Source organism: Urocitellus parryii, chromosome 5 (assembly GCF_045843805.1).
Source record: "Urocitellus parryii isolate mUroPar1 chromosome 5, mUroPar1.hap1, whole genome shotgun sequence".
Classification (NCBI taxonomy): Eukaryota; Metazoa; Chordata; class Mammalia; order Rodentia; family Sciuridae; genus Urocitellus; species Urocitellus parryii.
Window position 1 is genome coordinate 65,305,304 of NC_135535.1, and position 16,400 is coordinate 65,321,703.

Sequence of the window (16,400 nt, forward strand, 5' to 3'; positions counted from 1 at the left end):
CCAACATTAGAAATTTTCTTTGACTTTTTCTTTTCTTTTCTTTCTTTCTTTCTTTCTTTTTTTCCTTTTCTTTTCTTTTCTTTCTAACACAGTATTAAATCACTTCCGGAGGCCTTTAAAGAGATTTTAAATATGTATTGTCTGGTTTGTAGAAGGGAGCCAAAAGAAAATAAAGTTGCTGCAATGATTGTCACAGCAAATGTTGTGGTTTTGGGAATCAGGGCTTCTAAACTTGCTAAGTGATATGTGGAATAATGTAAGAAATGTCATTTATTTCTCTACCCCTTAATTTTTTTAATCAAAAGTGAGGATGTTATTTGCCATGCTACTTAGAAAAGAGGGATTTAATAAGAAAATGACTAGTACTTGGGTATTATCTGTGACAACATATCACTAAGTATACCTGGGTCTTTTCATATCTCTCAGTCACTAGACCAACCTAACCAATAGTGAGGTGGGTAGATAAAGGAGATTCCTACTTTTGGGAGACTGCAGAGGAAGGAGATTCAGGTTGCAGAGCTTTAGGAGAACATCCCACCTCACTTGCACCAGGAATCCTTTTCCTGTTCAAGAGGCAGAACAGTGCATTTCACTAATGGGGTCTTTCTCTGGACATGACCCTTTCAAAGCCCACTCTGATCCTTGCAAGATTGCTATTCCTCAGATCCACTAGCCGTGTTTCTACTTACCCAGCCATAGAAAGAAAACTCCAGAAGTTCAAGTACTTAGTTTACCACAATGAAGACCTCTTAGAGACATGAAGAAAAATGAAACCAAGTTGACAAAGAGATCAACTCTCTTTTATTACTATGTTTAAAATGAATGTGAATTTATTGGTTGATTTGGTATTTAAAATAGTACTTTTGCAAAATCATTTCAGAAAACACACATTTGTTAAAATACATACAAACTGTTGCTGAACATCCTATGAAGTCCTCTGACTAACCAGCCTAACACTTGTTTTCAAAGCACTTGTGATCATTTTCATGGCTCCTAGAGGTGCAGAGAACAAAGAAATCATCTTGGATGGAGTAGATTTTGATCAGAATAATCAAAGAAATATTTGCCTACTTATTTACAGACTCATGGGTTGCTTGATTTTTAGGGGTTCTTATGGAGTCTACTAATTCTGCAAGTTTTCCTATTTGCAGTTTCTTACCTTGCCTGTAATCATCTATTCAGCAAAGTATGTGCTGGATTATAAAGACAATGAGCCCCAGAACCCAAACTGCCTCATCTAGTTTTATGTTTATACTAATGTGTGAAGTGTAATCTTTATCTTAAGAAATGAGGACTGGAATACAGGAAAACAAACTTTGGTGGGACACTGGGATAGAAGACAGAAAGCTGCACAGAACTACATGTGACAGCCTAGTACTTTAACCCCAGAAGGCAAACCAGTGATATTGAGATGAACAAACAGGTTCATCTTTCTTTTACAGAATGTCTGTGCCATGTACTTGGATTTTTCAGTTAGCTCATATTTCTTTGTTCAGTTTGTGAATTGCTAATGTCTTTTCACTGTTCCCTGTTGGAAGTCGTGTTTTGAAGTGATTAACTGCTTCTTAGCACCAAGCTCTCCAAAAGGAGTGAAATGAAAATATGTGGGTAACAATTTAAAGAAGACAACTGAAAAAATTTCCGATCCCTCAAGAAGGTAAATTTTGGACATAATGGTATTCTTCAATTATGAAAGCCCCCCCATTTCCTTTGAAGGGAGAGTTCCAAGTTGTTTTTTGTTTGGGTGGGTTTAATTCTTTGGGCTAAATAATTCTTTGGGCTAAATAAGATATAATAAAAACTCTTAAGGATGAATTCGACTTTACATAACATTAAGTGTCCCTTTTCCCAATTAGTATTTTAAATGAAAAACTGAAGTCTTAAATTGTTCAAGTCATTCAGCTACTGCCACCCCGTGCTATTTCACAGCATACCCATAGACATGAGGGCGCAACACTTTGCAGGACAGCGGAGGCTGTATGTGCTGTAGCTTCAGCTTAGAGAAGCTGGCACGCTCCAGGGCCTTCCAGCTCTCTCTAGTCAGGTTGCATCCGTCAAACACAAGGTACCAAGCAGGCTCTATGACCTGTTGCCAGAAGTAATTCCAGGTTGAATGCTCATCTGCCACATGTTCTATGAAAAAGAAAGCCCCTCCCTGAGAAAGGAAAAAAAATCATTTCAAAAATTTTGGTTTTGGGAAAGCAGATTTTTAACATGATTACAGTTTCAGATTTCAATGGCCTCGTTGGCATCTTCATGAGTAGACATAGATGAATTAAGTAAGACTGTATTTTGAACAGTAGTTTCATCTTCTGTCAAAATTTTGCATAGAGGGGCTAGAGTTGTGGCTCAGTGGTAGTGTGCTCGCCTAGCACGTATGAGGCACTGGGTTCGATTCTCAGCACCACATAAAAATAAAGACAATAAAGTCCATCAACAACTAAAAAATATTTTTAAAAAAATTTGCATAGAGCTACCAATCTGAAGCATGTGACGTATTTTCTGGTGTAGAAGCAATGCATGTTGGCTAAAACTTAAAACATGTACTGCATGCCAAGTGCTGCCCTTCATGCTTGCCACATGTTAATTCACTTAATCTTCTCAACAATGCGTTTTGGTAAGTAGTAGTATCATCCCTCTTTTTGTCTATGAGAAAACCGAGTCACAAAAAAAATTTTTAAAAAAGTAACTTGCCCAGAGTAACACAGCTTATAATTTTGAGAACCAGACTTTAAGCCCAGGCAGTCTGGCTTTAGAAGCTGGCAGTATTGCCTCAGCAACATGTTTATTGTAGAGAGCTTAGAAAATACAGAATAGTTGCTGGGTTAAGTGGCACAAGCATGTAATCCCAGCTACTGTGGTGAATATATATAATGGAATATTAATCAGCATTAAAAGAGAAAAAATTATGGCATTTGCAGGTAAATAAGTGGAGTTGGAGAATATCATGCTAAGCAAAATAAGCCATTCCCAAAAAACCAAAGGCCAAATGTTCTTTCTGATGAGTGGATGCTGATCCATTTTGGGGGGTGGGGCATGGGAAAAACTGAGGAACTTTTGATAGGATCAAGGGGAGGGAAGGGGAGGGAGGGGGAATGGGGCAGGAAAGATGGTGGAATGGGATGGACATCATTACCCTAGGTACATGTGTGACTGCACATATAGTGCAACGCTACATCGTGTACAATCAAAGAAACGAGAAGTTGTCCTGCAAGTGTGTACAATGAATCAAAATGCATTCTGCTGTTATAGATACCTAATTAAATTAATTAAAAGATACTAACGTTATCATGGGAAAATCACATACAAGTTTAAAGAATTTATAATATTAATAAAAGGTATAAAGTGAAAAAATTGCCTGGGGCAGTGGTGCATACCTTCGGCCCTAGGTACTTGGGGAGGGCTAAAGCTAGAGGGTCAAGAGTTCAAATCCATCGTGGACACACCAGACCCCATCTTAGAAAGAAGAAAGGGAAGGAGGAAGTTTTTCTTTCCCTGCATCCAATCCCATTCCCAGGAAGTAACTACTACTAATATTTCTTGTCTGTTGTTCTTAGTTTCCGCCATGACACGGTGAGCCTTTTGCTATACATTCTATGCTTTGATTGCTTTTTCTCATTTAGCATTATTTCTTTTTATATTAGCATAGACCACTCTTCTTGTGTTTTAAAATAGCTGCTCGGTGTTCCTTTTTATTATGTGGCAATTTATTTAAACAGCCACCCTTTGATGAACACTTAGATTTTTACAGTTTGTGCTATTGTGAATACTACTGTAATGAATATCATGGAATATGGATAAGTTTTTTCAAGTTCACAGCGTAGGGTAAATTCCTATTGGATGACAGAGTGTACCTCTAAGTTTTGTTATAATTCAATAATCCTTCAGAGGCTCTTCCTGCAGCATGTGTGAGGTAGTCCCCAAACTAAAACCAACGCCACATTGACTACAAAAGTTACTGATGATATAATAGATCAAAATGATTTCTTATTTAGTAAGTTCTTTAACTGAAAGTTTGAGTGTTTTTATCATTGGCTATTTTAACTTACATTTCTGCTCCTGCTCATTGCTCATTTTATCTCTTTTCTACAATTCAAAAAAAAAGCTTACTGATATTATTGGTTTGTAATGACTTTTAACATGAGGAATGTTAATCCTCTGTCTTTCATCTTGGCAAATACCTTTTCCAAGTTCCTCTTTGTATTTGAAATTTGTATATAAGACCTTTATTTCCGTACATTCAGATTTATCAATTTTTTTCCTTTCTAGTCTCTCTAATCTAGGATTTAAAGAATTCAAACATGTCTTCTCTAGTAGTTTACTCATTACATTAGAATCCACCTGAAGTTAATAGGGCTGTCCTTGGGGATTAGGATACTACCAACTCCTGCTTCTCTCCTCTCCATCACTCACCGCCCTCAGCACTCTGCACACCTCACGGAGCATCTGCTCCTGGTTCTCCACGGAGCACAGCACAGTGGTGCAGACCACCACATCCACAGAACTGTCAGCCACCTGGTGCATGTTCTCCCCAGCAGCCACCAAGAAGCGCTCAAACTGCAGGTGTCTGTTCTCTGCAATGCTCTTAAATAAGAACTTCTCAAAGTTGGGGTTGGGATCAACACAGGTCACTCTGCATCCAGGGGGATAGAACTTTAAGTTGGTCCCAGTGCCAGAGCCCACCTCTAGCAGGGAGAGCTTCCCGGAGGGGCCCGCGAAGTCCTGCAGATTGCTGAAGAGCTCCTGCTTCTTGCCTGCTGTTAGGAGCCACAGCAAAAATATTGATACAGGCACCTTTGGATTTTATTGACTGCCAGCCAGCAATTCACATTCATATGGTAATTGGACTCATGCTGTTCAGCTGGGCCCATTTCAAGACTCAGGTTACTCATGTCACTCTTGTAATGGGAGAGTTCCCATTGGTTGGGAAAGGATGGTAGGAGGGTGTTCCGGGGGAAGGGGAAACCCCCCCGGCTCAGGTAGAACACACACGTGGCGGACCCACCTGTTAGGGGACGAACACGGCCTCTCTCTAAATAAAACTTTGTCTCAGTTTGACTGGCTTGTGTTTTTGTGCCCAACCGGGTTGCAAGATTGCAAGCCCGTGTGCACTGACAGCTCAGCAGGGGATCGCTCAGCAGGGGTGCCGCAGGCAGTGCTCGGCAGCAGGAGCAGGACTCAGCCGGCCCGGGGCCGGGCAGTTTGCGGCATTTTGGTGGCCCTGTACTGGGAACGCCCAAAACTTAAAGGTGAGTAATATCGCTCGCCCCTAAGGAAAGGCGACAGAATGGGTATTTCTGTTTTGATTTATTCTGCTCTTATTTCAGGCTCTCTAGCCTTACAATTTTTCCAGACGAGTTGGGATAAATGGCTGACTCAAGGTTTGAAGTTATTCGGCCCTGAGAGAGAGAAAATTGACATAATCATTTTCCTCCTCTCCGTTTCTGTTTCATTTTGTTTTGGCTTTCTTCTATCCTATCTTATTGGGTTACGTTACCTTTATAGTAGATTAGAATCTAGTAAAAAACAAACCGAAAAACTGTTAAGTAAATTGTTAGAGGTCCAAGCCATGGCAGAAAACATATTAGGTCAAGCAAAACAAAAGGTCTCTCAAGCTAGTCAGATAGAAGAAAATTTGAACAAGGCAAGCTCAGGGAAAAAACGGTCGTCAGATAGGGAGGCTGCTACTAACTCCGTTCCACCACCAGAGGGCATAGTTCAACCAACAGCTTTACCTGCCTCCATAGATGATGAACGGAATCCTGAGGCGGGACCCCAAAAACTAGCATGCCCTGTAATTGAGCAGGGAGAAGAAAAAGAACGAGTTTACCGTGCCTTAGATTTCAAAATAATAAAACAATTAAAGGAAGCTGTAGCAGCCTACGGCCCGGCCGCTCCCTTCACAGTATGGTCGAATCTATTACCGGCTGGAACTTAACACCAGCAGATTGGGCTAACGTGTGTAATTCTGTGCTAAATAGAGGACAGTATTTATTATGGAAAATTGCCAATGAGGAATTTTGCAAGGAGACAGCTAGGCAAAATGCAGAAGCAGGTTACCCTGAACGAGGCCTGAAAATGTTACTGGGAAAAGAAGAGTTTCAAGAACAGATGCAACAGCTCAGATATGATCCTGGCGTATACGCTCAAGTCGCTATAAATGCAATTAAGGCATGGAAAACTTTAAAGGGACAAGGGGATTTTCAAGGTCAACTATCTAAGATAATACAAGGAGTTAATGAGCCCTACGCTGACTTTGTAGCTAGACTTATTGAAGCAGCCTCTGAGACATTTGAAAATACAGAACAGGCAATGCCATTTATAAAACAGCTGGCTTACGATCAAGCAAATCGTTGCTGCAAAGAGGTCATTAGACCGTGGAAACAGGAAGATTTAAACACATATATTAAATTATGTAGAGACATTAATGAACAAGGACAAGTCATGGCAGCTGAAGTAAAACAGGCTTTAAGTACCAAGCCAAAAACATGCTATAATTGCAATCAAGAAGGGCATTTTAAAAGAAATTGCCCCATAGGAGGAGGGTTTAACAAAGCTAGGTATCAAAAGAGTAGAATCCCGGGTATTTGCCCACGATGCCATAGAGGGAGACATTGGGCTAATGAATGCCATTCTCAAACCACCATAGAGGGTATTCCGTTATCAAAAAATGGACAAAGACCAAGTGTCTACCCACGATATCGTGGAGAAAGGCATCAGGCCCCGTTGTCAAAAAACGAATTGGAGGGCCCAATGCCCCGGGGCCCAAAACCACAAATATACGGGGCAATGGAGGAACCCAGCAGTACCATCAAGGTGGTGCCCAGGACGCATTATCCATCAGATCCCTCATCAGACAGACTAGAGGGAGCGCAGGGTTGGACATCTGTGCCTCTGCCAGAGCAGTATTAACTCCAGAGATGGGAGTTCAAATCATTCCCACAGGAGTAAAAGGACCTCTTCCCCAGGGAACAGTAGGCTTATTATTAGGACGCAGTTCTTCTACACTTAAAGGACTTATGATAAGTCCTGGGGTAATTGATCCCGATTATGAGGGTGAAATAAAAATCATAGCTAGTTCTCCAAGAGGTATATCAGTAATTTCATCAGGAGATAGAATAGCACAGTTATTAATAATACCAAGCCTACATGATAAATTTTCCAGTTGTAATGTAGAAAGAGGTTCCAAGGGATTAGGCTCCACAGGTGTAGATTGGGCTATGCTATCTTTAAATTTAGATTCTCGCCCTATGCTAAAATTAAATATTCAAGGGCATGATTTTAATGGACTGCTGGACACAGGCGCTGACCTCAGCATCATATCTCGCCAGGAATGGCCTAAGCATTGGCCATTACAGCAAGCGACCCAAACACTTAGAGGCCTAGGAGTGGCAACTAATCCCCATAGAAGTGCAATGGTATTAGATTGGAGGGATCCTGAAGGATGTGAAGGAACTATACAGCCCTATGTATTGGACCATCTCCCCATAAATTTATGGGGGCGAGACGTCCTAGATCAATTAGGATTGACATTAACAAATAACGTCAATCCTAACGCGCCCACTACTAGGGCAAAACAAGGCTTTAGAAAAGAAAAGAGATTAAGAGATCAAGAACAAGATATAACAGCACCAATTCAAGTAGATCAAGAGATAGATAAACATGGATTGGGTTTTCAAAAAGGGCCACTGAGACAATCAAAATTACTTGGAAATCAGAAAGACCAGTGTGGGTTCCTCAGTGGCCCCTAACTAAAGAAAAGATACAAGTAGCCCATGATCTGGTCAAACAGCAATTAGCGGAAGGACATATACAACCTTCCGTATCTCCCCATAATACTCCCATTTTTGTTATTAAAAAGAAATCTGGTAAATGGAGATTATTACAAGATTTAAGAGCCATTAATAATGAGATGGTTATTATGGGACCTGCTCAATCAGGGATTCCCCAACTGTCTGCTTTACCAAAAACGTGGCATGTTCTAGCTATAGATATTAAAGATTGTTTCTTCTCAATTCCAATTCACCCCGAGGATAGTCCACATTTTGCATTTACTATCCCTGCACTGAATCATGAAGGTCCTGATCAGAGATATGAATGGAAAGTACTCCCTCAAGGGATGGCTAACAGCCCAACTTTGTGCCAAATTTATGTTGATAAAGCAATCCAGCCACTTAGAATTCAAAACCCTGAACTACAGATATTTCACTATATGGATGATGTGTTAATGGCACATAAAGATAAAAACACATTGCTAGAATGTTATGCCACGCTTACAAACTTATTAAAAAATTATAATCTAGAGATAGCAATAGATAAAGTACAATTAAATCTTCCAATTAATTATTTAGGAGTTCTATTATCCTCAACCATGGTCCGTCCACCAAAAATTCAAATACGAGTAGATCAACTCAAATCACTTAATGACTTTCAAAAGTTATTGGGAGATATAAATTGGATAAGGCCTTATCTAGGCATACCAACAGGAGAATTAGGACCTTTATTTGATATTTTAAAAGGTCCATCAGATCCAAATTCACCCCGCATGTTAACGCCTGAAGCTAGAAAGGCATTAAAAATCATTGAAACATATATGGAAAATATGCATTTGGATAGAATTGATATAAGTTTGCCTTTATTATTTATTGTATTACCGACAAAAAATATTCCTACAGGGGTATTTTGGCAAGAAGGTCCATTATTATGGATACATTTATCTTATTCTCCTAATACTATTCTTACTAGATATCCTGAGGCTGTAGGGCAATTAATACTCAAAGGAATAAAAGCAGCAAAAGGAGTGTTTGGGATTTCTCCCAATAAAATTATTACTCCATATACTATGGATCAAATTGATGAGTTAGCTAATGAGTTAAATACTTGGGCAATAATCATGTGTAAATCTAGTGTTGCATTTGATAATCACTTGCCATCTAATCCTTTGTTGTCCTTTTGGTCTAAGCATCCTGTAGTTTTTCCAAAAATGACAAGAAAAACCCCTATCATAAATGCTCCAAATATATTCACTGATGGGTCAAATAATGGTACAGCAGCAGTAGTTACTCCTGATCAAACTTTTACATTTTTAGTACCCAAACAATCAGCTCAAAAGGTAGAGCTCAATGCAGTATTGCAAGCTTTTATGATGTTCAAAGATTCTACATTTAATTTATTTTCTGATAGTCAGTATGTAGTTAATGCTATTGTATCTCTTGAAGATGCTGGTAGGATTTCTCCTTCCTCTACTGTTTTCTCTTTGTTCTCTGCTATACAAAGTCTAATCTGGGATAGAAAGGATCCATTCTTTATAGGACATATCAGAGCACATACAGGATTGCCTGGAGCCCTTAGTTTGGGTAATGAACTAGCAGATAAATCTACACATGACATACATATTTTCTCCACAATAGAAGAAGCTATAAATTTTCATAAAAGGTTCCATGTCAATGCTAATACTTTACAAAAACGTTTTAAAATAACTAAAGAACAAGCCAGACATATAATAAAACAATGTCAAAATTGTGTGACATTTTTGCCACAAGTTAATCTTGGAGTCAATCCTAGAGGACTGATACCTAACCATATTTGGCAGATGGACGTCACACACTTGCCAGAATTTGGAAAATTAAAATATTTACATGTTACAGTTGATACTTCTTCTGGATTTTTGATGGGCTCCCTTCATCCCGGAGAAAAAACTAAAGATGTTATAGCTCATTGCTTACAAAATTTTGCCACTGTGGGTGTTCCTAAACAGTTAAAAACCGATAACGGTCCTGGTTACATCTCCAAGTCTTTTAAACAATTTTGCTCATCATTTGGCATTACTCATATAACAGGAATCCCATACAACCCACAGGGACAAGGCATAGTTGAAAGAGCTAATCAAACTATAAAAATGTACTTATTAAAGCAAAGGGAGGGAATTAGTAAGGGGTATATATCCCCCAAAGATAAACTTAAAATAACCCTTTTTACTCTAAACTTTCTAAATTTGGATTCATCAGGACTTAGTGCTGCGGAAAGACATATGTATCCGAAAAATGTACATAAGCCTAAGGTACTTTGGAAAGATATTCTAACAGGACAATGGAAAGGTCCGGACCCAGTAATAGTCTGGAGTCGGGGCTCCGTCTGTGTTTTTCCACAGGAGGAACAGCAACCAATTTGGATTCCAGAGAGATTAACTAAAACAATTTCTACAGAAAAAGAAGATGATTTGACTCAAATCCATAACAGCTGATATCCAGAGTTCCAGCCTGGCTATTCTTGCATCTGCGACAGTGATTTACCACGGTGCCTTTTTCAATATCTATTTTATTATTTGCATTTTTCCCACATCATAAAGTTCTATTTTATTTTATTTTATTTTACCTTATTTTTTAAGCTCATACAAACCTAGGTTAATGTTTTTCTGATCAGTTTTATTTTTTTTGACTGTGTTTTATTTATTTATTTTTTTTTAACTGTAAAGTTTTTAAACATTGCAATGGAGATTTCACCTAGCTATAGCTACAAGGCCTTTATTTACTATTGTCTTATATGTTCTATGTTATGTATGCTGTTTTGTGTTGTATGTCTGTATGTGTGTATGTCCATATTTCATTTATAAGGAGCGCTCATGTATATATAGATACAAGTATTCAAAAAAAAAAAAATTTTTAGTCACGTGACTTATATGGTTTAATTTACTTTAGGTAAACAGCTGTTATTAAATTTTGTTTTTAAAGGTGGTTAACAGATATGTTTGTTTACTTTCACCTTTCCTTTTCATTATATTTCATAATTCTGTTCAGGATAATGTCTCTTTAGCAACATGGCCATAATTCCCATCTCCATCCCAGTGCCGGTGAAGACTAAGACCAAACTACAACTTTTATGATAGCTATCACTATAAACTGTATAAATTGATACATCAATCAAAATAACTCAATAAGACTGCTCAATCAAGGACTTAATTTACTTTGGGAGGAAATGGACATATTGATAGACTCCTCCAATTTGAACTGCTCAATCAAGGACTTAATTTACCTTGGGAGGAAATGGACATATTGATAGACTCCTCCACTTTGAACTGCTTACACAACTTGTCTGGACTATGTATCACCTGTATACATTGTGTTCTATTTGTTGATACAGCGAACTGGTAGTGCTAAATATCTTAGCCGATGTGTCACCAGTGTTTCCAAAGGAGCCGTCAATTGGCTTGGTGTCGTGGCAATTCTGCGTCTTTCTCCCTTCTGCTAGTGATGGTCTGATTTTGGGGGCCAACAGAGGTGAGGCAAGAACCTCACCCCCCCGCTGGCACCAAGGTTAAATTTGGGGGCCAACAGAGGTGAGGCAAGAACCTCACCCCCCCACTGGTGCATAGGCCTATTACACAGGTATGGCTATATACTGGACCGGTAGTCAGTGACGGGTATGATTCGGTTACAGTGGTATCAACCTAAGCCAGGAGACTGACGCAATAAGGTCAGTTTTCCCATGACGGGTAAGAACCATATGTGAATTGGACATACCTAACAGGCACGGTCCCTAGCCACATTTGCCTGTTGTTTATTTAAACAGTAGGGGGCAGATGTTAGGAGCCACAGCAAAAATATTGATACAGGCACCTTTGGATTTTATTGACTGCCAGCCAGCAATTCACATTCATATGGTAATTGGACTCATGCTGTTCAGCTGGGCCCATTTCAAGACTCAGGTTACTCATGTCACTCTTGTAATGGGAGAGTTCCCATTGGTTGGGAAAGGATGGTAGGAGGGTGTTCCGGGGGAAGGGGAAACCCCCCCGGCTCAGGTAGAACACACACGTGGCGGACCCACCTGTTAGGGGACGCACACGGCCTCTCTCTAAATAAAACTTTGTCTCAGTTTGACTGGCTTGTGTTTTTGTGCCCAACCGGGTTGCAAGATTGCAAGCCCGTGTGCACTGACAGCTCAGCAGGGGATCGCTCAGCAGGGGTGCCGCAGGCAGTGCTCGGCAGCAGGAGCGGGACTCAGCCGGCCCGGGGCCAGGCAGTTTGCGGCAGCCTGCCATCTGTTCATTGTATGTTGCAGAAAATTTCATCATGTAGTAGGGAAACCATTTTTTGGAAATCTGGTTCCACAAGCCCAGAAATTTCAGCAGGTACAGGGGAAATGACAGGATGCGGACAGCCAGCTGGAGGATAAAGACAGTGAACGCCATCTTAGAAGAGAAACAGCAAGCAACAGTTGAAGGCCTGACTCCTTTAAAATTATAAAACCAAGGCTGCTGGCAAAAGTCCAGACCAGTCAGCTGCAGAGGAGGAACTGACTGTGCTGGAAAAAAATTCAGCTCAGTACAAATCGTGGGCAAGAGGCCAGTTTTTGCTGAATTTTTGGCAGAAGTTGATTCGTAGCTGAGTTTTCGTGAAGTGAAATGAGAATGTTCCCAGCTTTTCTGCAGAAGTTGGTTGCGATCCTTTATTCCAAATCCAATGGAATCCTGCTGCCCCTTCTCTGCGAGTCTCCTGCCCGGTGTTCTCTGTACAGGGTACTTTCACTCCACGCTGGTGCTCCCATGTTCTTTACAAAGGAACAAGTCTGTCAGTGGAGCCTGGCAAGCCAAACAGGAGAATACTGCTATTCCTGTCGGGTGGATGGAGGTGACTGAGGAACAAAGAACCAAGCAACCGGAGAGCAGAAAGAAACACTGATCAGGCCCTGACCCAGCCGCCTGTCAACCAGCGGGGTCTCCTGGCCAATCCTGGATCTTAGCCAGCTCCCCCTGCCCCCTCCCCAACTTCAGTAGGGCTAGGGACTCTAAAAACCCCTTTTCCTGTCCCAAACTCTCCTTTCCTGCCCTAAGCCCAATAAAAATTCCAGTCCAGTGGAGCACCTGCGAAGCTTCTCCTTAGACCCTCTTCTTACCCGCTCTGTTGGTCTGAGAGTTCCACCCAGAGCGAAATCTCAATAAAGCCTCTGTTCAGCAGCCTTTTAAATTTGCCTCCTTTTGGTTGAGGCTGCCTGACCTTACAATTCCCCCTTCCCCCTCCTTTCCAACTCTAAAGCCCTTTTTTTGTTGGTTTGTTGTTTTGGTTTTATTTGTATCGTTTTGTTTATGTTCCTCTGCCTGGCCTCAAACTTACATCCTCCTGCCTCAGCCTTCCAAGTAGCTGGAGATACTGGTATACACACCATGCCCAGCTCTGAACCCCCCACACACCTTTTTTATTCCCTGATGCTGGGGATTGAACCCAGGGCCTTGTGCCAGCAAGGCAAACACTCTACTAATGGAGCTATAACCCTAGCCCTCCAAACCCTATTTTAAAAAGAACCTGAGAAGCCGGGCTTTCCTGGTCACAGTCAACAAGAATTCCCCCTTTTTACTGTGGTGGGCTGAGGCTCTCAGATGTTAATTAACTCAAATGCTAATTTTGAAGGACAAATCTTAGTCTTCAAACTGCTTGACTATTGTGTAATTCTACTAATTTAGATAAAAGGAGCCCTCACAATATTCATATTTGGGAGCTTATAGGATTCAAAAAATAGTTGCAAACAACTATTTTCAACAAGAAAGCTTAGACTTTAGGGTGGTTAGGGAACACAAATTTTTAAAGTATATAATGGTATCATTTTTTTAAAACTGGGAGATGGAAGAAGGACTCTTGTTTCATTTTTACACCTTATACGTACTTTACAAATATTGTACCTATTTAATGTTAAGAGATATTTGGAGATGAAATACACACTATTTAATGTGTACAGTTTGAGACGTTTATATGCCTATGAAACCATCAGTCAAGAAACTTCAATCAAGATAAAGAAACATGGGGCTGGGGTTGTGGCTCAGGGGTGGAGCACTCGTCTTGCACATGCAAGGCCCTGGGTTTGATCCTCAGAACCACATAAAAATAAATAAAGTTGTTTGTCCAACTACAACTACAAAAAATAGAAATTAAAAAAAAAAGATAAAGAAACATGGGCTAGGGAGATAACTCAGAGGTAGAGCTCTTGCCCAGCATGCTTGAGGCCCTCAATTCTATCCATCATCATAGGGTGGTAGGATTGTTGTAGGGACAGACAAAGCAAGGCACCGAAGATAGCAGGAAACAGTTTTATTTGGCTGCAGCCAGGTTCAGAGGGCACAGCTTTTGCTGTAATCAATCAACCCCTGAATCCCGAGTTCAGGTAGTTTCAGAACTTTATACCCAGCATGAAAGGGGAGGGGCTCAGAAGTTCACAGTCTTCAGTAGTTCATATAAAAGCAGGTTTTTTCTTTCACTGTTCTGGGCAAGTTATTTAACCTTTCAAGGACAACACCTGAGAAGGGGAGAACTTCTTTTCCCCTTTCTTTCCTCCCCCTGCCAGCTGTTCCCATGGAGCCCAATTAGTAACTTTTCTTATCTTAAAAATGTAGTCTTTCCCCCATTTTTTAAATGGAGTGTGCTGGGTGTGTCTATGATTCTGTTCAGATGACTACAGAACCTGGAAACGCTGTTGCTGCTGCTGATGCAGAACATACTGCTATTATTGGTCTTTTTATATAAATATAAATATATATATATATATATATATATATATATATATATATATATACACATATATAGATAATTTGAATTTTTGGAAACTTTAGCTGTGCTGTCAACTTTGGAAAAGTATCCCAGTTTACCGTGTTGAGTTGGCATTGTACAGAAATTAACAGCCATATTGGTCTAGAAATGTTAAACTTAATTTTTTTTCCATTTGTACAGGGGTAACGCACTGTATTAAATATGTAAGGTCTTATCTACGTGGGTTGGATTACAGAAACTAATAAAGTATTCTCTAAATAATGAAAAAAAAAATTTTAAAAAAAATGTAGACATCTCTGTGAAGCCCAGCTCAAGGCCAGAGGCCTTGTTTGCACATTTCTACAAACTACTATACTGGATACGTTTGTGAAAAACCAGTAAGGGGGTGTCCAGTACCTGGAGTGCTGATTTCTTCCTGGCCAGTAGCCAAGTAAGATAGGGCAACATGAAAATAGGAAGTTTATCTACACTGAACTCTTTGGCAGAAACTCTTTTGCTGACATTCCCAAAACCAGCCATGGTGAAGATTTCTGGAGAAGCCCAGTTAAGACTTTTCTGTGGAGAAAGTGGGTGCCACTTCAGGATGGTAGAAGAAAGGTAAAGGAACATATCTACCCATCATCTGCAAGCTTCCTCTTGTTCCTTTGTGATCCTTCCTTCCTCCCTTCCTCATCACAAGGCAATCATGTCAGTAGAGATTAATTTGCTTTTTCTAGAATCTTATGTAAATTGAATTATATAGTATGTATTTTGGGGAGGTTGATTTTTATCACTCAGTATAATTAATTTAAGCATTATCCTGGTTGCTGTGTGTACCAATGGATTGCCATTTAAAGGAATAAATATAGCTGCCATTTTGTAAAACCTTGGAGCACATTTTCATGATTGCTTGAATCTGCTTTCCCATATTCCAATATATCTGATGGGGAGTTAATATCTGAAATATATAAGAAGTTTCAAAAACTTAATAGCAAAAGTGAAACAAAAAAACAATTTAAAATAGGCAGTAGCTCTGAATAGATATTTCTCTAAACAAGTCATACAAATAACCAACAGATACATGAAAAAAATGTTCAACATCAATAATTATCAGAGAATGCAAATCAAATTCATGTAAATGAGACATCACCTCACTTCTGTAAGAATAACTATTATCAAAAAGACTAAAGATAACAAGTGCTGACAAGAATTTTGGAGAAAAGGAACCCTTGCATGCTATTAGTAAATTTTAAATTATTACTACCATGATGGGAAATGGTATGGAAGTTTTTTTAAGAAAAGGAACTATCACTCCTAGGTATACAACCAAAGGAAATGAAATCACTATTTGATGAGATATATGCACTCCTGTGTTTATTGCTGCATTATTCATAATAGCCATGAATATAAACAAAGTAAGGTTCCATCAACTAATGAATAGATAAAGAAAATGTCACACAAACACACACACACACACAGTTTCTATTCAACCATAGAAAGAATGAAGTCCTTTCATTTGCAACAATACAGATGGAGATAATTAAATCAGGTGAGGTCAGCTGGACACAGAAAGATGAGCACTATGTGATCTTACTCATATGGAATGTAAAAAGGTTGATAGAGATTGGGGGTAGAATAGTAATTACCAGAGGCTGAAGAGAGTTGGGGGGCAGCATGGAAGGGGGTTAGATAGAAATAAGAAGTTCTAGTGCTATTTATTGTACCATGGGGTAACTATGGTTAGCAGTTGTATACTATATATTTGAAAAAGCTAGAATTAAGGATTTTGGATTTTTCAGCATAAAGAAGTGATAAATGGGGCTGGGGATGTGGCTCAAGTGGTAGTGCGCTCGCCTGACATGCGTGCGGCCTGAGTTCGATCCT

General features: G+C 39.7%; 1 protein-coding gene across 2 annotated transcripts; it reads right to left on the reverse strand.

The window, feature by feature from the left end:
* Window positions 1–842: 842 nt before the first annotated feature.
* On the reverse strand, window positions 843–12,194 carry Tmt1a (thiol methyltransferase 1A). 2 transcript variants are annotated; one of them, XM_077798924.1, is made up of 3 exons: window positions 12,034–12,194; window positions 4,435–4,754; window positions 843–2,155 (listed from the first exon to the last, which is right to left on the reverse strand). In XM_077798924.1, the coding sequence occupies exons 1-3, from the start codon at window positions 12,188–12,190 to the stop codon at window positions 1,919–1,921; spliced, it is 714 nt and encodes a 237-aa protein (XP_077655050.1). In that variant the 5' UTR covers window positions 12,191–12,194; the 3' UTR covers window positions 843–1,918. The 2 variants fall into 2 exon arrangements, with proteins under 2 accessions (XP_077655050.1, XP_077655049.1); XM_077798923.1 differs by having other exon boundaries at window positions 4,414–4,754.
* Window positions 12,195–16,400: the final 4,206 nt, after the last annotated feature.